The sequence below is a fragment of the Neolamprologus brichardi genome, chromosome 13 (assembly GCF_056152115.1).
Source record: "Neolamprologus brichardi isolate AB-2024 chromosome 13, ASM5615211v1, whole genome shotgun sequence".
Classification (NCBI taxonomy): domain Eukaryota; kingdom Metazoa; phylum Chordata; class Actinopteri; order Cichliformes; family Cichlidae; genus Neolamprologus; species Neolamprologus brichardi.
Window position 1 is genome coordinate 6,797,932 of NC_142116.1, and position 22,560 is coordinate 6,820,491.

Below are 22,560 nucleotides of genomic sequence, written 5' to 3' on the forward strand. Positions count from 1 at the left end.
TCATTTCTGTCTCCACAGGGCACCGTCATCATCATCGCCAACCACGGAGATCGGATCGATATTCCGGCTGGCTCCATGCTGGAAAACAAAATCGTATCCGGCAACCTCCGCATCCTGGACCACTGAGGCCTTCTTCACCCCCATCGTGTGACGTAGTCCCCCGTAATCCCTGTCATGTGACCCATTTGACATGTTGACCCGACATCAAGAGATTGTGAGAGGATATGACTTTTTCCCCTGGAGGCTGAGTGTGATTGCATGTGCAGTGCTGCCCTGCCGTCTCAGCATTAAGAAGCAGTTCGCCTGCTTTGATGGTTGGAAGCAGCTGGGAAATACTGCCCTCTGCAGGCTGTTCATCACATAACCTTTAAAAGTATTACTAATGAACTAATCTTAGCGATCACTTTAAACACTTTTACCCAGATTAGAGAGGAAACAACTCAACCCTTGTTTTCTTTTCTTCTATATTGATTTTGACTTTTGTTGGCCAGAAAATAAAAAATAATATATTCTAAATAGGTAGGGATAATATACTGATATACTCACATATTATTAGGGACACTAGTGGGGGTACAGTTTGGAGAGCAAATTAGATTTGGGGTTTTTCGCACTGCTAATGCAATCACAAAGATGAAGTCATGGGCGTTACGGGAAGGTTTTGACCTCTTATTTCAAGCACAAAGACGTCTCTGCTGGACTCGATAGGGTTTCGCAATTTAGCCGCAGCAAAACACACCGAGTTGTGTAAAGTAAACCCAGCACAGGGTCCTGATTTACCACTGAGTTCAACAATACAACAGAAAAGGATGTCTAGCAGTGCAAAAATGACTTACTGGTACATCACCCAAGTGGAAATGCAGCGCTTAGCACTGGTTTGGAGAGGTGTCATTAGGAACCTCTGCTGGATTTTCAGGGCTAATGCACATGTCATTTTATTAGGGAGGAAAAAATTTAGATATCAGGCGTGTCAGCAGTTTATTCCACAAACTTGCCCTCAGTCTGCCCTCAAATGTAGCAGGTAACGGCGACAAAGTGGATACAAGCACCAAAAATAGAGAAGTCAGTTGAATTCTCAAGTATACAGCTTAAAAGATTCTTCAGAACTTCTTTGCTTCATTTCTAACTAAAATATTTTATAATTGAAACATTACAACAGTGGTGTTTATGACAGTATACAAACACTGAGGGTACTTTTAAGGTTTTCTGATATTTTATGAGACAGAATAAGATTCTCTGCATTCATTTTCCAACAGAAATAGAACATTTGGTCTGATTTAGCGACTCTTATGCGTCCAAATTACCAGCACCATTAAAAAAGGTACTGTGGTTAATACAGCTGTGTCTGAACATTTAACTATCTGCCTATATTCATCCAATGAGAATGAATTTACACTTCATGTATTTTACAACAGTGAAAGCTCCTTTTACCCTGGGTGCACACCCTGTCAGTCCATCCTGCACCCCTGCGCTCCTGTTAGTAAATTATTCTGAATCAAATGTTTATAAATGAGACAAAGACTTCTAAAGTCGACTCTGCTCAGTGGACTCGGTGTAATTTGACACTAAGATCATTTAAAAGTCTAGCTGACTTCATCTGGCAAGCCTCTTGAAAATGAGCTTTTAAATGGATAATTGACTTTACCACAAAAGACTTTGGTACTTGTATCCACTTGTGAAAGGTGTCCCGGGAGTACCAATTTGTCGGCTGCACTATGAGGATGGACCGACCTCTGTAGTACCATCGGCTCAGCTGTGAGAGCTCTGAGAGCATTGAGGCGAGGCTGCTCTGCTGCAGAAACTGAATGATATAATTTCTAAATATCGCTTTTGTGCCTCATGCTCAGTAAAAAAAACACAAACAAAAAAGTATAAAAACCGTATAAAGCTTTTTCATATCGGCACATTTTTTGACCAAAATGCTCTGAGATTGTCTGATGTTGTCGGATCAGCTGATTAAAACGATCAATAACACCAGCTCTCCAGTTTATATAGTATTGATGTAGCTGATACAGACTTCTCATTGATTTTAACTGCATTACCATCCACAAGTCAGTGTTTGCATGTGTTCAAAACACTCAGAACCGTTGGAAACGTGAGAATAAATGGCAAAGGCGACGGCTTGTTATGCATGTGGCTCAAGTGAAGCTTGGCTTTCATTAGTTTCAGGTTTCACTAGTGTCATATCACCGTACCCTCTCAGTTTATTGGCTTCAAAGGATGAAGACCCAAAGATATTACATTTCGAGCAGCGTTCTGATGGAAATGTGACTTTTGTGTCCTTTGCTGCTCTCTCCTGCTGCTTTTTTTCACTACGAGCCGCATCTAAAACGCGCGAGTCGTCATTAGATCTGTTGTTGCCATGAAGATTAAACAGAGCAGCTTTAAGCTGAATTAGTGGAGCCCACGAAGCCCGCAGCGACGTCTGTGCTGAGAAATAATTGGGTACTGCGATATGAGATTTTCTGGGACAGGATGTAATTTTAAAGTGAAGGCCTTTATTCGTCTCTGTGTGGAGTAGCTGACGAGAACATCACATTGTTGTGTATTATTTTTTTCCGGTTTGTTTTCACCTTCATGTCGTGTCAAACCTCAGCGTTTCTCCGGTTTCTCTGCCCATCCCATCACTCAGCGTTATTCCTTCACCCAAAGACACGAGGTGCTGTGTTTTCTGCAGTGTTGGGGCACGCACACATACACACATATTCATTTACATATGTACATGTACACAAAGTTTCAGCGTGAGTATACTTGAGATGGGTCCGACACGTGCGAGAGCCCGAAAGCAATAAGTGTTGATCTGTGACAGCGACGAGGTCTCAGCCCAGACCGCTTCTGCCTCTTCAGAGGTGAATAAAGTGCAATATGAAATACCGAACACGTGTACTGTGTCATCTGTCCGTCAGTCAACTCTTGAGAGATGTCGGCGGAACATTTATTAATGTTTCTGGAAGGTTTGCAGAGAAATCCAGAACACTGATCCAGTTTCCTTACTCATTCTAATCATTTGTATGACCACCTGGTGGCCTCTGAGTGTAAAAGCACCAGAAATCATGTGTATGGAGCAGTCAGGGTATGAATTAATAGTTCATAAACTCGACTCATAAAGCAATCAACTCAATGTGCAGAAGCAGCTGCTCTCTGTATTTAAGAGATACCAACTGACCCTGAACTCGGGTTGGACTGTCTTCTTCCGGTTATTTCCTTTACAGGTCGCCACAGCAAATCATCTGCCTTCATCTCACCCAATCCCAGCATCCTCTTCTGTCATATCAACTCTCTTCATGTAATCCTTCACTACATCCATGAACCTTTACTGGGTACTCCCTCTTTCTTCCTGCCTACCAGCTTCAGTATTCCTTTGTCCAACATATCCACGACCCTCTCCACTGCACATGTCCACGCTGCTCGACCTGAGCCGTCCCCCTGATGTACTTCTTTCTAATCCTGTCCATCCTGCTCACTCCCAGTGAAAATCTTAATATGTTCACTTGTGTCTGTGAAGGTTCTCAGTCATCCAGGTCATCGTAGTCAAAGGAGCTTGCAAAGAAAAGCGTCTGGACTTCTTTAAGTTACTTGAAGACGTTTCACCTCTCATCCGAGAAGCTTCTTCAGTTCTAAGATCAAATGGTGGAGAGTCCCAGATATAAACCTAGTGGGAGGGTCCCCCCACAGAGGGACAAAAGGACCCCCTGATGATCCTCTAATCGCCTGAGCCAAGGTGTGAAACTGGGTGTGGGTCCCAATCAGCCAGAGTTTTGGGTGAGTTCATTGTGAAACCTGGCCCCACCTTATCATGCGAATTCCTGAGGTCAGATGGCCCAGGGTGTGAGTGGGCGTTAAGGCGTCTGGGAAGGGATCTCAAAACTGGATTATAGATGGCAGAGAGTTGGTGTCGTAAACCACCGCCTCTGTTCAAAGATGGTCGCTCACAGTGGACATAGATGGCTTCTTTCACTCCTCTTTCAAACCATCTGTCCTCTCTGTCCAAAATGTGAACATTGGCATCCTCGAAAGAGTGTCCTTTATCCTTTAGATGCAGATGGACAGCTGAATCTTGTCCTGTGGAGGTGGCTCTTCTGTGTTGTGCCATGCGCTTGTGAAGTGGCTGTTTGGTCTCTCCAATGTAGAGGTCTGGGCATTCCTCGCTGCACTGTACGGCATACACCATATTAAGTCTGTGTTTTGGCGTTTTGTCTTTCGGGTGAACCAGTTTTTGTCTGAGCGTGTCCCTCTGTGGGGGGACACTCCCACTAGGTTTATATCTGGGACTCTCCACCATTTGACCTTAGAACTGAAGAAGCTTCTCAGATGAGAGGTGAAACGTCTTCAAGTAACTTAAAGAAGTCCAGACGCTTTTCTTTGCAAGCTCCTTTGACTATGTTCACTTGTCATCTCCAGCTGTGCCTCTTTGTCTTTTTCATCTCATTTCATACATCATAGCAGATCTCATCAGCATCTTGTAACCCTCTGACATAATTTTCAGCAGTTAATTTGAAAGACTACCTAAATGTATCTATTTAAGAGTTGATTCAAAGTCAATAGAACAAAAATGAGACTTCTGTAGAATCAACAGGTAAATCTGATCGAGCTATTTCCTCTCACTTCTATTAACTTGTTGTGTAAACCGTAGTTTTTGTTTCAGTTAGCTTAAATTTTGTTTAATAATAACTTTGCACTGACGATGCAAATAAAACCCAGCACGCAGTGAAATGTGTCACTTTTACACTTTATTGTTTAAAGTCGTTTACAAAAAAGTGTTTGCTGGAAACATTCATTGCTTTCGCCTTTTACAAGCACAAATACACTCCGAACAGGAGAGGAGGAGGAAGAGCGAGTGGAGGGCGGGGGCGGGGTCAGGCCTGTGTTCGTGTAGAGAAACAGTACAGAGACGGAGGGAAGCCCTTAAAAATCACACACTTAATCCATGAAAGAAGACTGGGTTAGAGAGGCAGGACGCACATCTGAATCCAGATTTGACTTCTAACTCGTGAGGTATCCTCAGTAGACCTTAGCTGTGTGTGTGCGTGTTTGTGTGTGTGTGTGATTCATATTCGTATTTTCTCCCTGAGGTGAGTTAGTGTGTTGCACTCTGAGGATACTGATGGACGTTATCTGGAGAGCTACTTAATGTGTGGACACAGGAACACACATACAAACTGCACACATACAATCAACACGAACGTATAAATTACAGCTTCGCACTCACACGCACTACTTTTACCTGCAGATACGAGTGTGTCCACGCAGACCTGAGGCTCTGTGTGAACAGTTTGGAAGTGACTGGTTAGTAAAGCTGCTTCGTTTTCTGGAGGTTTCTACAGTTTGAGTGTGTGTCTCGTTCGAGCGAAGTGGGCGAACAGCAGCGATGTTACAGATGTGTGCAGCAGGAGAATCTGTGCTTTCACATAAAGCTCCAAATATCAGGACAGTAGTCTCCAAGGTCAGCATTAACTTTTCAAACAGCATCTGATAAATGATCTGTAGTAGCTCATCCAGAGCTTTTGATCACAGCACACAGTCTTCCTCAGCAGACGGAGTTGGATTCGGTTATTTTGCATCTCTGCTTTACGTTGTTTTCGAGGCAGAGCTTCAAACTAGTTTCAGAATTTCTTTTTTCCCCTCTGACTTTTAGCTCTGTATGATGTCATTCAGAGCTGACATCCCACCTGTTGTTTGCATAGCCAATCAGAAGAAAGTTGGCTTAAATTAAAAAAAAAAGGATAAAACTGCTTGTTTCATGCAGAGGACGAACTGATGGGAGGAACCAAGGCACAGTAAAAGATAAGGATTATTTTGAACTGTGACTCATGCAAAGCTACTTTAAGAGAATCTAATCTGGAGCATCTGTAGTGCTGCGACTTTTAAAAAGAAAAGTTTAGACAAGAAAAATATTTGTGGTTTAGTGCAAGTCTGATGTTATTAGAGGAATCAAATCTCAAGTTTAAGGTCACGTTTAAATGTCGTTTACTCTTCAGTCAAAGGATTATCAGACGGGTTGGCGGGCAGATATTAAATAACTAATCACACATAACTAACCCATGCACTGGAGCTGAAACAAAAATCTCTCCTTAAAGAGCTCTACACTTAGTTCGAACATGCAGTTATTGTTCACATTTAGTTTCTATGATAAGTTCTGAAGCAGTTTGTTATCCGCTTCCAATGAATCAATACAAAATTAATAAAAATAAAGAGGCATCATTGTGCGGCTTTTCCACCGTGTTTATCTCGAACCTGGTTGTCTCGAGTCTGGCTAACTCGTCCATCCTGAAGCTAAGATGTCAGCAGAGAAAAACTTCTTTCCTCAGATTAAGTCCCATTAAAAGAAACTCCAGGGCGTAAGGTGTTTACAGATTTAAGCATTTATGTGGTTTAAATATAAAGATAATAGAGTGCAGTTAGTTGTTTAGGTCCTTATTTAAAGTAAAAGCATCAGTGGAAGACAGTTTTCATCATATGTAGTAAAAGGTTATCGAATAATATATTATATTTTAATCAGAGCTCTACATCGGAAACAAACTACAAAACGAGGCCTTTCATGTCTCACACTTTATGCTCTACTCTTCTATTTTCTCTCATAAAGGCTTAAAATGACTCAGCACTATATTGAAAGAAATGTATATATAATAGCTCTCCAAGTTACTATATTAACTATAAAGTTAATAAATGAAGCCTGACTCTCTCTGGCTCTCATTCTTGGTTTTAATCAACATAAAATATAACTAAGAGCAGCCCTGATATCTGAAGCTCGACCTTGTTTGGAAAGCACAAGTTAACAAGTTAACACGAAGCCCTAATGAGCGCACACACGTGCATAAAGAGAAGCTTAAAGCCGTGCGTGCGTGTGTGTGTGCTTGTGTCAAACCTGAGTCAAACCACAGCAGATGTGTTTGTATCTCCTGCTTTTTGTTGCTCGCTCGATGCGTAAGACAGATTGGGACTTCCTGCACTGTGACGATTCACACGAGAGGAGGAGAAACCTGCTGAAATGACTTCAACTGCCTCGGTTTGCATACTTTTAGGTGTAGCTGAACAAATAGTGCGTCGATTTTTTCCAGCCTCCAGTAGGGCACGTGACAAGAAATGGATTTTAAAATACTGGCGTGAGTGCAATGCTGTCAAAAGGACGTCTAATACATTCGGAGCTCAATACTAATACCGATCAGAAAACCGTACAGGATCTGGCACAGTAGTGATCTTGCTTTGACTGTGCAGGTGTGCCTCAGACATCCCAGTTATCACGCAGAATAAACCAGACACTGTCCACACATGAAAAGCATCTGACCAGAGGGGTGTGCTGAGAAGCAAGGTCAATGTGGCCGCCAGGCTTTCTTCAATAATACAGTCTGCCCAGCGCATTCACTTCTAACCATATTCACTGTAAAAGATGGCTGAAAACCGTATGCCTGCATTCATTTAGGTAGCCAGCAGGGGGCGACTCCTCTGTTTACAAGAACACTTTCTGGTTGTATTGAAGTCAACACTTTCCTGATACCTTAATGGGCTCAGTTGCTGGTTTCAGGTCATATATGCCCCCCATATGCTTTCAGGTCAAGCATAAAATTACTATTTATACATGTCCTGCATCACCAGCTGAATGCAAGAACTCCCAATGACAATGCAACGCATTTTGCACGTCTTCCTTCACCAGTTTTATTAAAAGGTACTCCTTCCTTCAAAACATTACACCTAATGCAGTCTGGAGCAGATTATGTCACCAGCATAACGTACCATGTGATCTAGCCATCTTTGTGACTTAAAGTCTGACTTGAGGATAAAGATACCTCGCTGATCCACTAATCTCGGTTTGCAGTGCACCCCTCTGGTCTGGTCAGCGTGTGTGTCTGCAAGTGTGTGTGTGTTTGTGTAAAGTATAACATTAGCTACATGGCTGCGTAGAGATTCACTCACTTACCCACAAAGATATTTCACTTTAAAGGGAGGGAGCAGTCATTCAGGCCATTTGCAAAGATGCCTAGAAGACTCGGTTTCCCATAATGCTTTAGGAGGTTTCAGTTCCAGATCTATTGCTTTGCAAGGGAAAAAGGCTGCGGTGATGGCTAATGAGACAGAAGAATAACTGAAGGGTTTAAACACACGACGTGAGAGGACGGGGTGTATAAATATGACAGATCTGATTGGTGAACAAGGCAGAGAGAGACAGAACAAAACCCTCAGAACACACCTAAAACTTTATATCTGGTTAACAATATACTGAAGTTTCAAAATAAAACGCTTAATAGTATTGAAGTTATCTGACAGATAAAGGATGAAGCGATGCTCCAGGGCCATAAATAAACATCTTTGTTTAAATTAGCTCTAAGAGATGTACACAGATGTATAATGCAACAATAAACATGAATAAAACCGCAGGTTTGCGCTGCGGTGTGTTAGTAATTTAGATAAATACTGTTGAAAGTCCTTTCCGAGAAACAAACGCGAAAAAAGGTTTGACCCAGCAGTGTTCTTTGTTTGGTTTTTCTGTCTCTGGTTTCACGTGAAAATATAGAAATCTTTGTCGTCATTCATGAAAAAGCAATACAAAGGTCACTTAAAAATGAGAGAGAGACAAAAAGTCCAGAAAAAAACTGATCTGGGAAGGTCCCCGTGTTAAATACGGGGTCAGCATCCAAATAAAACCTCCAAAGAACGCTGGGAAGTTCCCGCCGTTAGTCAAGGGGTCCCTGGAAGATGAGTCTGACGTAGCCCTGCTCGCCGCTTAGCTGCTGGGCGCAGAAGGGACAGGCGGCGTGGAAGGTGTGTGTGCCGTGAGGAAGCGGGATCTGACTCCAGAAGGCCGCAGTCTTCTCCGAACAAACGTGACCGCAGGGGTTAAAGGCGTGAGTGGGTGGGGCCGCGTCCACGTAAAAGCCCGCCTCGCAGCCCAGCCACAGCGCCACGTACGGCCCTTTGGTTCTGCACATGGGACACTCCCTAAGGCGGCCCTCCCGGCCCTCCCTCTCCTCGCGGTGGTTGCCCCAGTTGTGGTAGCCGTGCACGTGACCGCACTGGAGGTAGACCCAGGGCTGCTTCTCGTCAGGTGTGTCTTTGCGACGCATTGAGGGAAAGGCCAGCGTGTTGAAGCCCACGGGACATTGCGGGCGGGCCGCGTTGATCTCCTGCCGCAGCGCCTCCAGGTGTTTCAGGGTGGGAGTGCGGGCCAGGCCTTCAGCAGTGCGCCACAACAGGGTGGCGCCGCAGAGGTCGATAAGGGAGCCGTCAACGAGCTCCTGACTCTCCGTCTCCACCTGAAAGACAGAGGAAGGGTAGCAGGTTATACAAAGAGTCAAAATTAGACAAAACTGAGATTTTCACCCCCAGGTAAGAAAAAACTTGCTTTCAACAACTTTTTTTAAAGCTAAACAAAAAAAGTGGAAAGGTGATGATTTATTGTGCACAGAAGACCTTAATGACACCAAAAGCCGCATTATGTCCAACAGGAGCTGATTAGGTAGGAGCGGCAAGATGATGAAGTGCTATTGGTTCTCGGCCCCCCTGAGCAAGTCCAAGAAAGGTCTCAATTGTCCCAAATTTAAATATTTTTCAGCACAAAGCAATAATTTAAAAAAATCATAACTGGATTCAGTAACAAATGAGATTGCACACAAAAGTAAAAGTTAACTCTTTAGCATATTTTATAAATATCGAACCAAATTCTTCACCCTGCACTGGCTGCCAGTCAACTACCAAGCAAACACAGAGACAGACAACCACACCGACGACCAATTCAAAAACACCACTAATGTGTGTCTTTGGAGAAGAACGGGAGGTTTAAACCAACAATTTTGGTGACAGTGTAAACTACTGCATTGCAGTGAGCCTATACTTTAAAAATAAACTGAACACTTAAGGATCTTTGGGGGAAAAAATTCCCAATAGTTAGCTTTTCTGTTTTTCGGTAAATTAAAAACGTTGTCGTGGTCCGTGCAAATGCAAATCCACACTGAAGTTTACTGGAAATTCTCACCTTTGAACAAGTCGTGTTCACTCATTGCATTTGTTTTTATTGTCATTTTATCGTATGGTTGTAGCAACCTAGTACTTTACTCGCTATAGCTACTATTAGAAACAAAAGATTTCACATTCTGAAATTCGACTTTTCTGACAGCAGCTACACTCATGATTCAAATATCCTGTGAAACACGTGAAATTTTATATAATTTTTAAAAAAAAACATTACAACGTGTTTGTTAGGTTTTAGCCTTTGTGCACCCTGCAAGAAGAATTTAACCTTTTCCAAATACAGCTGGTTTTATTTTAGTCATTGGAGCCTTTGCATTCAGTGACCTCTCCTGAGTGCCACGCCTCTAACCCAGTGCATGCTGGGATATGCTCAACCCTGAAGGTTGGAAGAGTATAAAACATGAAACACCGGGGCTTGCAGGATCTGTCTGACCACAGTAGGTGGCAGCGTAGCACAAATATCCACATGCCTCCCTCTGACAGATGTGGGTTTCAGGGAGGGAAGCACGGGACTGACAACTGGATACAACATGGCATGAGGAAATTGAAATGACGGCGGCAGACGAGGCAGGACAGAGAACTGGTGGAAATTTTGGTGAAGTAAGTGCTCGGATTGGCTGTGTAAGATCAGACAGGATGGGAAATTCCATGTTGAGATAACCAGAGGACACCAGGGTGAGGGCAGTGTGAAAAAAAACAAAACAGGAGACAAACAGAAAAAAGAGAGAAAGAGAAAGGGCGGGAAAGTGATACAATAAGTGACACAGAGATGAGGGTGAGGTCAGCTCCCAGGTGTTTTGATGCCATCAGTCACCCAAACACTGACACTGAGGTCACCCTGTGATTCAGGGTGAACAGATTTACATAGCGGCAGCATTACATCACCGCTGGCTCATGTGTCCCTCCTGGTCTGTAACCTTCACATATGTCGTTATTTATGTCAGTAATGCCCTTCTACGGCAATAACACAGAATCACATCTGCCCAGTAAAATAACACACTCTACTTTTATCCAGAGGAACACTGATCAAGATAAATGATGAAACATAATAACCTACACAAATGTGATACACATTACAAATACGTCTACAGTATGTGGGCTTCTTTTTAACATATAAATGCAAACAGATTATTGTGCTGGTTATCGTCTCATATGCACCACTGTGAGGGTCACTGATAAAACACATCAAACTGAACTTAAAATAGATTATTATACAATCATCAGGATATAATATTTACCACTGTACTACATACCTACATCAATGATTTAAGAAAATGTTGGTGATAGCAGATTTAAATAAAAAACATACATGGTCGAATTCATGAATTAACCAAACCGATCTTCTGTTATTAAATGTGTCACAGCTAACTCAGACTTTTTGAAGAAACTCTTTACCTACATATAATAATAATAATAATGGATTGGATTTATATAGCACTTTTCAAGGCACCCAAAGCGCTTTACAATTCCACTATTCATTCACTCTCACATACACTGGTGGAGGCAAGCTACAGTTGTAGCCACAGCTGCCCTGGGGCAGACTGACAGAAGCGAGGCTGCCATATCGCGCCATTGGCCCCTCTGGCCAACACCAGTAGGCGGTAGGGTAAAGTGTCTTGCCAAGGGACACAACGACCGATCGAACCGGCGACCTTCCGGTTACAGATGCGCTTCCCAACCCCCTGAGCCACGGTCGCCATTTACTATTGAACAGACGCAATGTGGAATACATGACTACAATAAAGGCCTAAGATAACGTCCTCCCTTTTCATTAAAGCCTGGCTTCGTGTCTGATGCAGAAATACTGAAGCACAGAGGAAAGATGCACAGTAGAAACACGGATGTAGCTTCTGGATCTGAAAAGTAAAGCCAACCTGGCAGCGCCTGACTCAACCTCAGTAGACACTTTCCTGATCCTGAAGTCCCTTCAGATCACACTGATTAAAACATTAAGTCTATTTTGTTTATTTGGGCATGCCAAATTTCACAGCGGATTATCCAGGGTTATCCTCGTTGGCTAACATCTTGAGTCGGTGCAATGACTCGGTTGCAAAACACCAAAATGGTGACAGCAAACATGCTCATTGCAAGACAGAAAAAGTCTGCATCCGTCATAAAGGTCGATTACAGCCCCAAGCAAAAAACTAAAGTGGCATCACAACTGCTGGTGTAAACTACACATGGGTGTTGTTGTTTTTAAACATTATTTTTTTGGGCATTTTTAGCTTTATTGGAGATTTTTTAGACAGGAAAGTAAGGAGAGGTCACAATAAAACCCCAGCCACTGGATCGAGCCTTGAGGCATTTGGTCATTTGTTCAAACTCACACTCAGTTCGTGGTTATACAAGGTTGTTGTGCACCTTTTGTAGTTTTTTAACCTGGTGCGCTGCATTCACCTTCAGAGTAAAAGCTGTAGCCAACACGTTACAAAATGCTTGTCTTTTAATTTGAAGGCGAACTGCATGTTACACAATTTCATTCCTGCTTGGAGAGCAGCTGGAGAGTTTTCTTAGAGAAGTCAGAGTTTTCCGTAGAAACTATGGGCGACTGCGGAAATCTGCAAGCAACCAAAGAAACTTTAAGGAGGCCAACTGGTTGGGGAACATTTTCATAAATGACGAACAAGTTACCATCAACGTGGTTAGTAGTCATGTGACTGTGAAACCTCAATACTAGCACTGAATGGTGAAACTGACCATCAGCTCACTGTTTATATCTGTTCTGTCCTGAATGGTCAATACTATGGTCACGCGGCGACCATAATATAGCCTTCAAACTGCCCAATTTGAACACAGTAGAGTGACGTCTGATGTAATAGAGTTAAAAGCAGTACAAACTCGTTATAGTCATTCATTCTGAGACTGAATCGCATAACGCTGCCTTTTATTCATTTTGAGGCATTGTTTCGTTTTCCTTTCCTTCTTTTCAGCTGGAACAGGTAAGAGTGCAGAAGGTTAAGCAAACCCTGTATTTATAAGGTAGCTTCTTCTAACCCACTTAAAAAAGACAGTTTAAAGAAGTATTTGTCTCCTCAGTAGGGATGGGTACCGGTATCCGGTGCCATGATGGTGCTTTTTTTTTTTCCTGAGCTGTGAAACACTTTAGATTCTAGCCAATCATTTTACGTTTCCGAGGATAGTAGGCGGGTCCAGGTACGTACGTTCTTTTAGAGCAGAGCTACAGATTAAAAATGCCCAAGGCGAAGCGGTCAAAAGTCTGGCTGTACTTCACAGCAAAATATGCAAACTCAGCAGCCTGCAACAAGCGCTTTAAGCTGATACTGTCAAAGGAGGTAACACCTCAAATCCGATGAAACACCTGGCGACGCATAGCGTTTTTTTTTTTTTTTAAAGCCGAGAAATGCGCTGTATTTGATAGCTTGCTGCAAGACCTCACACCGTGCACATCTACTGCAGGTGTGGTGCCTGTTATCGGACCCGGAGTTAGCAACATCCCCCAAAAACCCGAAGAGGAGAGTCCTGGCCCCTAGCCCTGCCAGTGTAGCAGAAATGATGAAGGATGATGATGCAGCAGCAGCCGTTCTTCTCTGCGTGAGTAGCTTAATGTTGTTCGTGTGTAATTTACGTTGAGTAGGCTAACCACGTTATTACATTAATGCATGTAAGGTGAACTAGCAAACACCATCATAGCTACATGCAGCTGTCTTCTTGTTTGATGGCAGATACTCCCGTCAAACCAAACAAAAAGTGGAAAACAGCTAAACATGAGAGGTTTTTGGACAAAGTTTGTGTTTTTTCCATTGTTTAAGCACTGCTTCCAGCCAAGAATGATACCATATATGCCCCATAGCTGCAGAAAAGGCTAACCTTGTTATCTTTTTACAAAAAAACAGCTGAACATGAGAGGTTTTTGGACCAATTTTGTGTTCTCCATTCTTTAAGCACAGGTTTGAGCACCGTTTAAGCACCGGCACCGTTTCAAAAGTACCGGTTTGGCACCGGTATCGGATAAAACGATACCCATCCCTACTCCTCAGTGTATAATCATGCTCAAGCTTAATGACATAAGGGCCCTCGGTCCATGTAAACATCGAGATGCTCTCACCTCCTCTCAGAGTTTAATTTAATTACACTGAAACCATTAAATTATCAGGACAAAAGCTTGTATTAAAGCAGCAGGAGCTCAGACACTGCACTCCGATCATTTGTCATCCCTCACGAAAACCCCCACAGCAACACTACCCCCCACTACAACCCACTGTTATGTGTGTGTGTGCGTGTGTGTAGACTGCACTGTAAGATATTCCTAATTATGTCAAACAGAAGGGCAAACCAGCTGCCCTGCTGGTAAAGGCTGACTCAATCCACCCAATAACTGAAACAAACTTGTGCACGTTTCATCTTCGCCTTCCAGTAACGACGCAAAAAGGCTACCAAAAATGCTTCTGATGAATCTTTATCCCCATCATGTCATTTAAAGATTACACACCGTGGAGCTAAACATTAAACCAACAACTCAGGGGCTTTTGGCAAACGTGCTGAGCCAATTTATTCAAGACTATTCAATCACAATGTCCTTCATGTGTCAGCGTCCTCTACGGCAGAGCAGTTCTCTCATTAAGAGAAGTGTACTTGAGAGTTGAGGTACACACTATTAGAAGCCAGTAAGATGTTCAGTTTTCACCCTTTTCGGTCAAAAAATAATGTTGTTTAATAATTTAAGGTTGTTGGATGAGTCCAACGCTCAGTTTTTAATTCTAGTTTTGATATCGAGTGAATACAAACCAACACCTAACTGGACTGAAATGACATCTGCTGGACGGTTTCTAAGCAGTTTAACCCTGAACAGAAATCTGATCCCTTAACTTTAAATATGGAGGTTGTGCTGCTCCTGCCACAAAAAGATCCAGTCCAGGAAGCATTTAAGACAATCATGTTGTTGTAGTGATTCCCATCTACATTTTATTGTAGTAAAAATATCGAGAAGTGTGCTTTATGTCTTAACTTTGGCTAAGAAGAACTGGCAACAAAGACAAGCTTTTTAAACCTGAATCAGAGTCGCAAAACTTTTAAAGCACTTATTATCAGATTTTTTCGCTACATTTTATTCCCTGATGGCCAAAATTAAAATTCATGTTAGGTCTGCTTCCTCATTTATTTAGATAGGGACTGCATAAAGTCACTGCTGAGTAACAATGGCAGTTGACGGAGTGTTTTTTTATTGCTTCATGCAGAGATGTGACTGGAGGCACAAAAATGCATTGAGCAGGTTTATTTCAGTTTCATCGTGACACAAGATTTCATTTCTCTCTTTTGGTTTCACATTATTCATCAAAAGCCAAAACAGAATAAATGACTTATAAAAGCACACATGTATTTAGTCAGCTATTTAGTCATTAAATTCTAGTCTCAACAATCAAGATTTGCTCTCCGCTAAACAGGTTTTGGCCTGTTTAGGACTTTAAATAAAAGAAAAATATTTCATCTAAGTGGGGTTTACTAACTCAAACTTAAGGTATATATATATATATACATATATATATATATATATATATATATATATATATATATATATATATATATATATATATATATATATATATATATATATATATATATAAATTATTTTTAATTATTTTTTTTAATTATTATTATTATTATTTTATTATTATTTTAAAATTCAATTCATGTTTTTCCTTTTCTGTATCTCTCTGTAATAGCACATACAACAAAATAACAATGGGTGTAATATTTCAAACCAGGGCTCCAACATCCTCTTTAGAGTTAAGGCTTCTTGTTGTAGTCCCATGTTAAAGAAACATGTTTTAAGAAAGCACAAGTTATCTTTGCAGTAAAGTCTCACAGCCTTTCATCTTGTGTAGTGATGTTACCCCAACTGTAGCGACGCTGACAATGAAAGAGGACTCCACCTGAGCAGTAACCACTCGTATGTGCAGACGGTTTAAACACCATCACGCTTTGTTACCGTGTGTAATGAAAATATGTGCTGTCCCGCAGCTGGCAATACAAAAGATCAATCAGCTGTGAAATAACGAGTGGATGCTGTAGAGGTGGATAACACTGGTAAGTGTGTGGATGGGAAAGGTCAGGTGGAGATAAGGGAGCTGTTAATTTGTGGAAATACTTGAGAGCAGGTGGGACACTCGATAAAGGGATGGATTAATATTACGGCTGCTGACTGTGTGCGCGTGGCTGATGATATACATCTTGTGGAGAGGAGGAGGAAGAGGAGAAGAAACAAAGACCTAATGAAACATCCCAACAGCCTCGTAAATCCAATCAGACAACTGTCCACACTGATGAGACGCAGACAGCGCCGCGACTGGCTGGGAGACTGTGACGTCAGCAGGAGGATCCCTTACATGGTCTTGTTACAAACAGCTTCGACAGGAGGGCCTGCTGCCATGGAGATAGCATCCCAGTGACCTCCTGGTGGGTGTTACGCTCTGACTGACCTCCTGCTGCCTGAGTGACAGCGCTGCTATGCGATTGTGATGAAGTATGAGATGCTGTGATGGAATGTGTGCGAGGGAAATATGTTTTGCGGTTAACTGGTTGCCACGGAGCAGAGAGACTGAAAATGCATTCATCATTTTAATCACAGTAACTCATGATACATATCCCGTGATAACTGTGGCATCGCGATACAGCAGTTCTGCAAGAAAATCACAATATTTGTGATTGTAGAAGAAAAAATTACCTCTAAAAAGGCAAAGACCAAGAACTGTGCATTTCAAGGTTTTCATGCGTTTTTTTTAGCAGCGATTAAAACAGGTTAAAATGCTCAAATCAAAATAAACATTAACATTTAGATGCTAATAATCACTGAACGTGTGATGATGTTTGTGCAACAATTATGCAACTTTTTCCTCACCCTTCATATCTGGACTGTCCCCCCTTGTGCTCCTGAGAGTTTCTTCTTTTAACCTTATTTTACTAATTACTGTGACTATTTCCTGACAACTTTAAAAAAGTGGAAATATGCAGGAACTCATAACTTTTGGCCAGAATGTCTGTGAAGGTTCTCAGTCATCCAGGTCATTGTAGTCAAAGGAGCTTGCAAAGAAAAGCGTCTGGACTTCTTTAAGTTGCTTGAAGACGTTTCACCTCTCATCCAAGAAGCTTCTTCAGTTCTAAGGTCAAATGGTGGAGAGTCCCAGATTTAAACCTAGTGGGAGTATCCCCCCACAGAGGGACCAAAGGACCCCCTGATGATCCTCTAATCGCCTGAGCCAAGGTGTGAAACTGGGTGTGGGTCCCAATCAGCCAGGGTTTCGGGTGAGCTCATTGTGAACAATGAGCTCACCCGAAACCCTGGTCAAACACCATTTGACATTAGAACTGAAGAAGCTTCTCGGATGAGAGGTGAAATGTCTTCAAGCAACTTAAAGAAGTCCAGACGCTTTTCTTTGCAAGCTCCTTTGACTTTTGGCCAGAATTGACTATTTTTGGTGACAAAGCGTGGCACTAACTTCCTTAATTGGCACAGGTTGCTAGGAGTTAGTGGAGACCAAGCTGAAACCTGTGGAGCTGAAAAATGACAAGCCACAGTGTGAAAAATAATGGCATCCACCAGCGCTTCCCCTCAGCTTCCTAGTAAACACACCTATTGTATTTTTTTTTTTTTTTTCAGAAAAACCTGACCTCAGGGTCAGTGAGATTCAAACTTGTATGAAATTTTAAGTAGATGCACCTATGGAAAAAAAGTAAACAGTTTTGCATGTGTTCCTACCATCTTTCCCCGCTGCTGTGCTGAGCGCGTTTCTCGCAGGGTGAAGACGTTGCCGCAGACTGAGATCTCCCTCCAGACGCCTGGTTTGGAGTCCTGGCTGAAGCCGTTGCGAGGGTGCATCACCAGCACGCCGTTGGTGGTCAACCCGTCCATCTGACCATCAGATGTCTTCCACTTAGCAGCTTTCTCCTGAATGAAGCAAAAAAAACACGCTGATGTTCATATGCGTTCAGCAGCCCTTCGTCCAACCTCCTATCATATTTAGCAGACTGAGCTTTCTCTACTGAGCATGTGTGAGTTTAGTGTTGCCACCAAGAACACTAACAGGACACCATCAGTTGCTGTCCTCTGCTGTCAAACAATGACAAATTGAGAAGGACAGTAAAAACAAGAACATGGGAAAAGTAAAAGCAGGTTAAAGGTTTTAGAATAATATGAGAGCACACATCTTTCACGTCTTGTTTTCCTCTTTGTCCTGTGGTTCTTTAGTCTTTCCTTCTCTCATCCTTCTGCCTTTTTGCTCTCACAAACTCGCCCACACGTGTCTGAAGCTCCAGATGAAACAGTGCTCACCCCGAGGAAGATGCTCTTGGAAGAGTCGAAGCCTGCGGCGTAAATGCGCGCTGTGTAAGGCGGCGTGCGCTGGCACATAATGCGGCAGGCGAAGCGGGAGATGGTGCTTTGGACCGACTGAGTGTCTGCGTTACTCTGGCTGCCTGCCACTGTGTCCGTCACTACAAAGTCTATTGGACTCTCTGTGGATCGACCGATCTGGAGAAGAGAGATGGAAAGATTAGCCCACAATGCTTTTCAGCGATGTGATAATATAATGATGTATTACCTCAGGGGAAGCTGGTAGGATGAAAAACATAACAGAAAATGGAGACAAAAACTGCTAAATGGATGCAGAATGTTTCCAGGATGGAATCCATTAGGAAATTTGAAATACATAAGCCAAGACAGTTGGATAATCTTTAATAGCAGACAATACGCAGAGCAAAGACATGCTAGAGACTTTTAAGTAGAGTCGAATTGCTTCACATGCATTGCAAACTTGTATAAAACCCATAAAACCCCTGAAGATGAGTACTTTACTTCCCTGATAGCGTCACCAGAGTACCATAAACACCACACAGGAAAGCCTCAGTGTTAGTGCTAGTCAAGACAGAACACAATGACTTTGGAGAAATTCTGTGTTAAAACCTTTATTGATGCAGTAATATCTGTTGTCCAAATCTGACTAAGATGAATGATTCACGATTGGTTCATTTTATTACTCAACACAGTGAGATCAGGACACAGTCAGTTCCAAGAGTTAATGTCACCAGATGGAAAGAAGTCATTATGTGACATGGCTGAAAGCACCAGCAGAGCAGTAGACTGTTTTTTCCAAGCTTAAGGCGACTCACCAGTTAAGGTCATCAGGCAAAAAAAAAAAAAACATAATAGAAATTTTAACATTTACCATTTCATTAAAACTCCATCTGATGTAAAGATCATTTTATATCCAAGCATGCATCCGTTTTCTGCTGCTTATCCATGTCTGGGACACCCAGACTTCCCTTTACCCCTCTTCTGGTGAGGACACTGAAGGGCTCCCAAGCCAACTGAGAAATGTGTCCTGGACTTGCCTTCTTCTAGTAGGACGTCACTTAAACCTCCTCCTTTCAAATGACCAAGCTTGCATTTGGGATCTTATTCTTTTTTTCATAGATCGGCCAATAAACGAACAGTTCTGCCTTTTCTTATGCGCAGTTTAGGGCGCCAGGGATTATCCCGCCAACACCTCCGTGAATACACAAAGCACCGGACCCCCATGGATCCTTTTGCAGGTGGTAAACTGACAGGATGGTGGAGTCGAACATCGCTTGAGCTGACAACAAGCCCATTCACCGAGGCTCCTGGGTAGTTTCCTAATCTGGGCAGTACTTCTACGTTTTTTTTGTTTGTTTTTGTTTTTGTTGTTTTTGCTTTTCTTTTTTTGAATCGCACTTAGTCTGGCCCCTCACCCAGGACCAATTTGCCTTGGGAGACCCTACCAGGGGCAAGTTGCCCCCGACAACATAGCTCCTGGGATCACACGGGCACACAAACCCCTCCACCACGATAAGGTGGCGATTCATGGAGAGGTGTTACATTAAGGGCCTTTTTTAAATTAAAAACATTTCTACATTTACATTTGTATACACCAGTGGTTCTCAAACTGTGGCTCATCCAGGGGGATGTGGACTATACAGAAGATTTTTGTATAGAAAACAAAACTCTGGTGATGCTTTTGTGCTATTTTTTTTATTAATTAAAATTCAGCTTTGATCCTTGTTTATTGGTGACTTGATATGGATAAAGCTCAAAAAGAATCTCTGGTTTATACTTTGAGATATGGCACATTATGAAGATGCTGAACCTGTTTTAGTACACAGACAACTATAAGTGAAGTACTTTGATATTGTTTTTCAAAGAGGCTTTTTTTTCTTAGCATTACCAAGTCCATTTGTAGCCCTTTATTCATGGTGCACATTGGAATAAAGGGTGCGTTATTACGAGAGGTACAAATTTGGAAGTAGTTTGCTGTAATCAGGACTGAGGTTTCAAAGTATCTTAAGTGTCTATGTGTCAATTCCACTGCTGCAGATCCAACTGCTGACTGTGTTGATAAGCAGGCCAAACCACAACAACTAACTCCCCATTATTTTCAGAAAGACATCATGCACTTCACCTCACACAGTGTGCCTCATGTCTCTCATTCCTGCGTCCCTTCAAGGGCTCTGCTTTAAAGATCGAAAATCCCTGCACTAAACACGCAGATGCTCTGTTACCAGCCTCTATTTAATATGTGTGTGAGTGGAGCAGTGAAGTGGAAAAAATAAGGACTGTGAATTGGTTGTAAAACTCCAGGCACGGTGATAAAAGCTGGGGCTTGTTACCTGGAACATGTCTGTATTGCTGTCGTGGGTGTACTCCACCACCACCGTCTGGGCTCGAGACAGAGTGTAAGAGATGCTGTGCTGGTCTTTGTTGCTTATGGCCTGGAAAGACAGAAGGAAGAGATCAGATCAGCAACGAAAGCAGAATCAAACCCTTCACTTAAAATGCAGAAGACTGAACTGAGCATGTTTTCTATCAAAAACACCGCTGACATCTCCTCAATGATCCTTGCAGAAAATAACAGATGCACACGGGAAGGGTGGAGATGTGTAATCATTAACTGGATCCATGTTCTTTTTGGTCAGTTAGGACCACACACAGGACAGAAACGGACAATCGCTCTTCCAGACTGCAGCTAAAGCCTGGCCTTAGCGCGAGTGCGTGTGTGAGTCAGGGAATAAAAGTGTGCGTTCTCAGAGAAGCCATTATGTGCAGATGTCAAACCGAAAAAGCACTCTCTCACACACATACATAACTATAATTCCCTGATCATTTAACAGATTTTAGTGGATTTCTGGGCAAGTCTTTGGGCTGATGATGGAAACACATGAACGTGTTCTACCCTGGATTTTGCAAGAAAATGCTCAGTTACCTTCCACTGGACAGCTCACATTTGTTTCTCTTATAAACCTTGACCATGTTCCAGTTAAATCCCATGTAAAAACCATTGTCCAAATATTTTAAAACCTTGACAAAACCTTGTACCTGATTTTTTTTCCCTTGTTCTGCAAACTCAGGGAAGCTCTGCTGAGCTTTTTTTCCTTTTCTCTCCTGACAATTGCGTGTGTGTTTGTGAGATTCATTGTGTGCAGTACTTTAATATCACAGAACAAAAAAGCAGAGTTTCACAAAAGCCTTCGTTGGAGCACTGCAGGCCAAAACCACTGAACCAGTGTGTTTGTATTTGACGTTTTCATAAAAACAACATCCCACACCTACGCAGAGATGAATTAAAAAATGCAATTTTCCATCATTAAATGTTTAAGCCATATGTTTAATGAATCTAACTGACGGCTGCAGCTTTGCGATCACTTGTAAGTCTAAAAGGTCGTGTTTTTGTGCGTCTCACCTTGGCTGCTTGCGGAGAGCAGGCGACGTGAACTGTGCTGGGCTTCACCCCGTTTGCCTTCGGCCTCTTGCAAAGTGCAAAGCGGCTTTTACGTCGCCCCCGATCCCCGTTGGGCAGAGAGCCATTGTATCTGCACGTACACACACACACACAAACATAAACACACTTATGCATGCATAAAACAATAGGGCATTATTGTCCGGGCAGCTGCATAATACGCTGGAAAAAACAGTCATTGTGGAAAATGCTTGAGGCCTTTTAGTGCACTCCCTCCAAGAGCCTAAGACTACACGCACACAAACAGCAACCTATACTTTTTATACATGCCTTTCTACAAAAGTACATCATGTGCCCCAAAACAATAAAGCCCTCCAAACATAACCCTCGAAAGGCTGAGAAAATAAACACACAGAGAGACTCATTTAGACTGATACATGGCTGAGGAAAGGAGAATAAACAGAGGCGTTCCCTCCAACAGAAAAGAGTCTCTGTGGCTCTCAGCAGCACCGTGACTGCGCTGTTGTGTCTCTCTGAGCGTGTGTGTGTGTGACTTTGTTAACATCCTGAAATAAGAAAACATTCATCACTTCTGTCCACATTTCAGCAGGTCAACAAAGTGCCACTGATTACCAAGACAGAAAGAAAAAATGATATCTGGTTCATCCCTCTCATAAAACCTTCCACTTTCTATTCAGTACAGCAGAAGGTAGGCGCTCACTCGCCCTCACGACAACACAATCAACAAAAGGAAGTCATTAAAGCAAAACAGGTTGAAAGGCAGTTTGAGTTTCCAGGTAAAAGCGGCCACAGAGGATTTCAGGAAGTAGTTACATGATTTCAAAACAAATTCCAGTAGAGCCGAAGTTATTTGTAGTTGGTTTGTATCCAGCAA

At 42.4% G+C, this 22,560-nt stretch overlaps 2 protein-coding genes across 4 annotated transcripts in view; one reads left to right on the forward strand and one right to left on the reverse strand.

The window, feature by feature from the left end:
* The window catches only part of ugp2b (UDP-glucose pyrophosphorylase 2b), a 38,100-nt gene extending 35,225 nt beyond the window's left edge, over window positions 1-2,875 (forward strand). For both annotated transcript variants that reach the window (XM_087850046.1, XM_087850045.1), the window contains exon 10: window positions 19-2,875. In XM_087850046.1, coding sequence (XP_087706172.1) covers window positions 19-126 — 108 coding nt within the window. In that variant the 3' untranslated portion in view covers window positions 127-2,875. The remainder of the gene's footprint in view (window positions 1-18) is intronic.
* Window positions 2,876-4,709: 1,834 nt separating this feature from the next.
* peli1b (pellino E3 ubiquitin protein ligase 1b) overlaps window positions 4,710-22,560 on the reverse strand; it is a 53,367-nt gene continuing 35,516 nt past the window's right edge. For both annotated transcript variants that reach the window (XM_006783537.3, XM_087850047.1), the window contains exons 3-7: window positions 21,669-21,798; window positions 20,599-20,700; window positions 18,248-18,445; window positions 17,675-17,863; window positions 4,710-9,245 (exon numbers count right to left, since the gene is read on the reverse strand). In XM_006783537.3, the coding sequence (XP_006783600.1) occupies window positions 8,667-9,245; window positions 17,675-17,863; window positions 18,248-18,445; window positions 20,599-20,700; window positions 21,669-21,798 (1,198 nt within the window). In that variant the 3' untranslated portion in view covers window positions 4,710-8,666. The remainder of the gene's footprint in view (window positions 9,246-17,674; window positions 17,864-18,247; window positions 18,446-20,598; window positions 20,701-21,668; window positions 21,799-22,560) is intronic.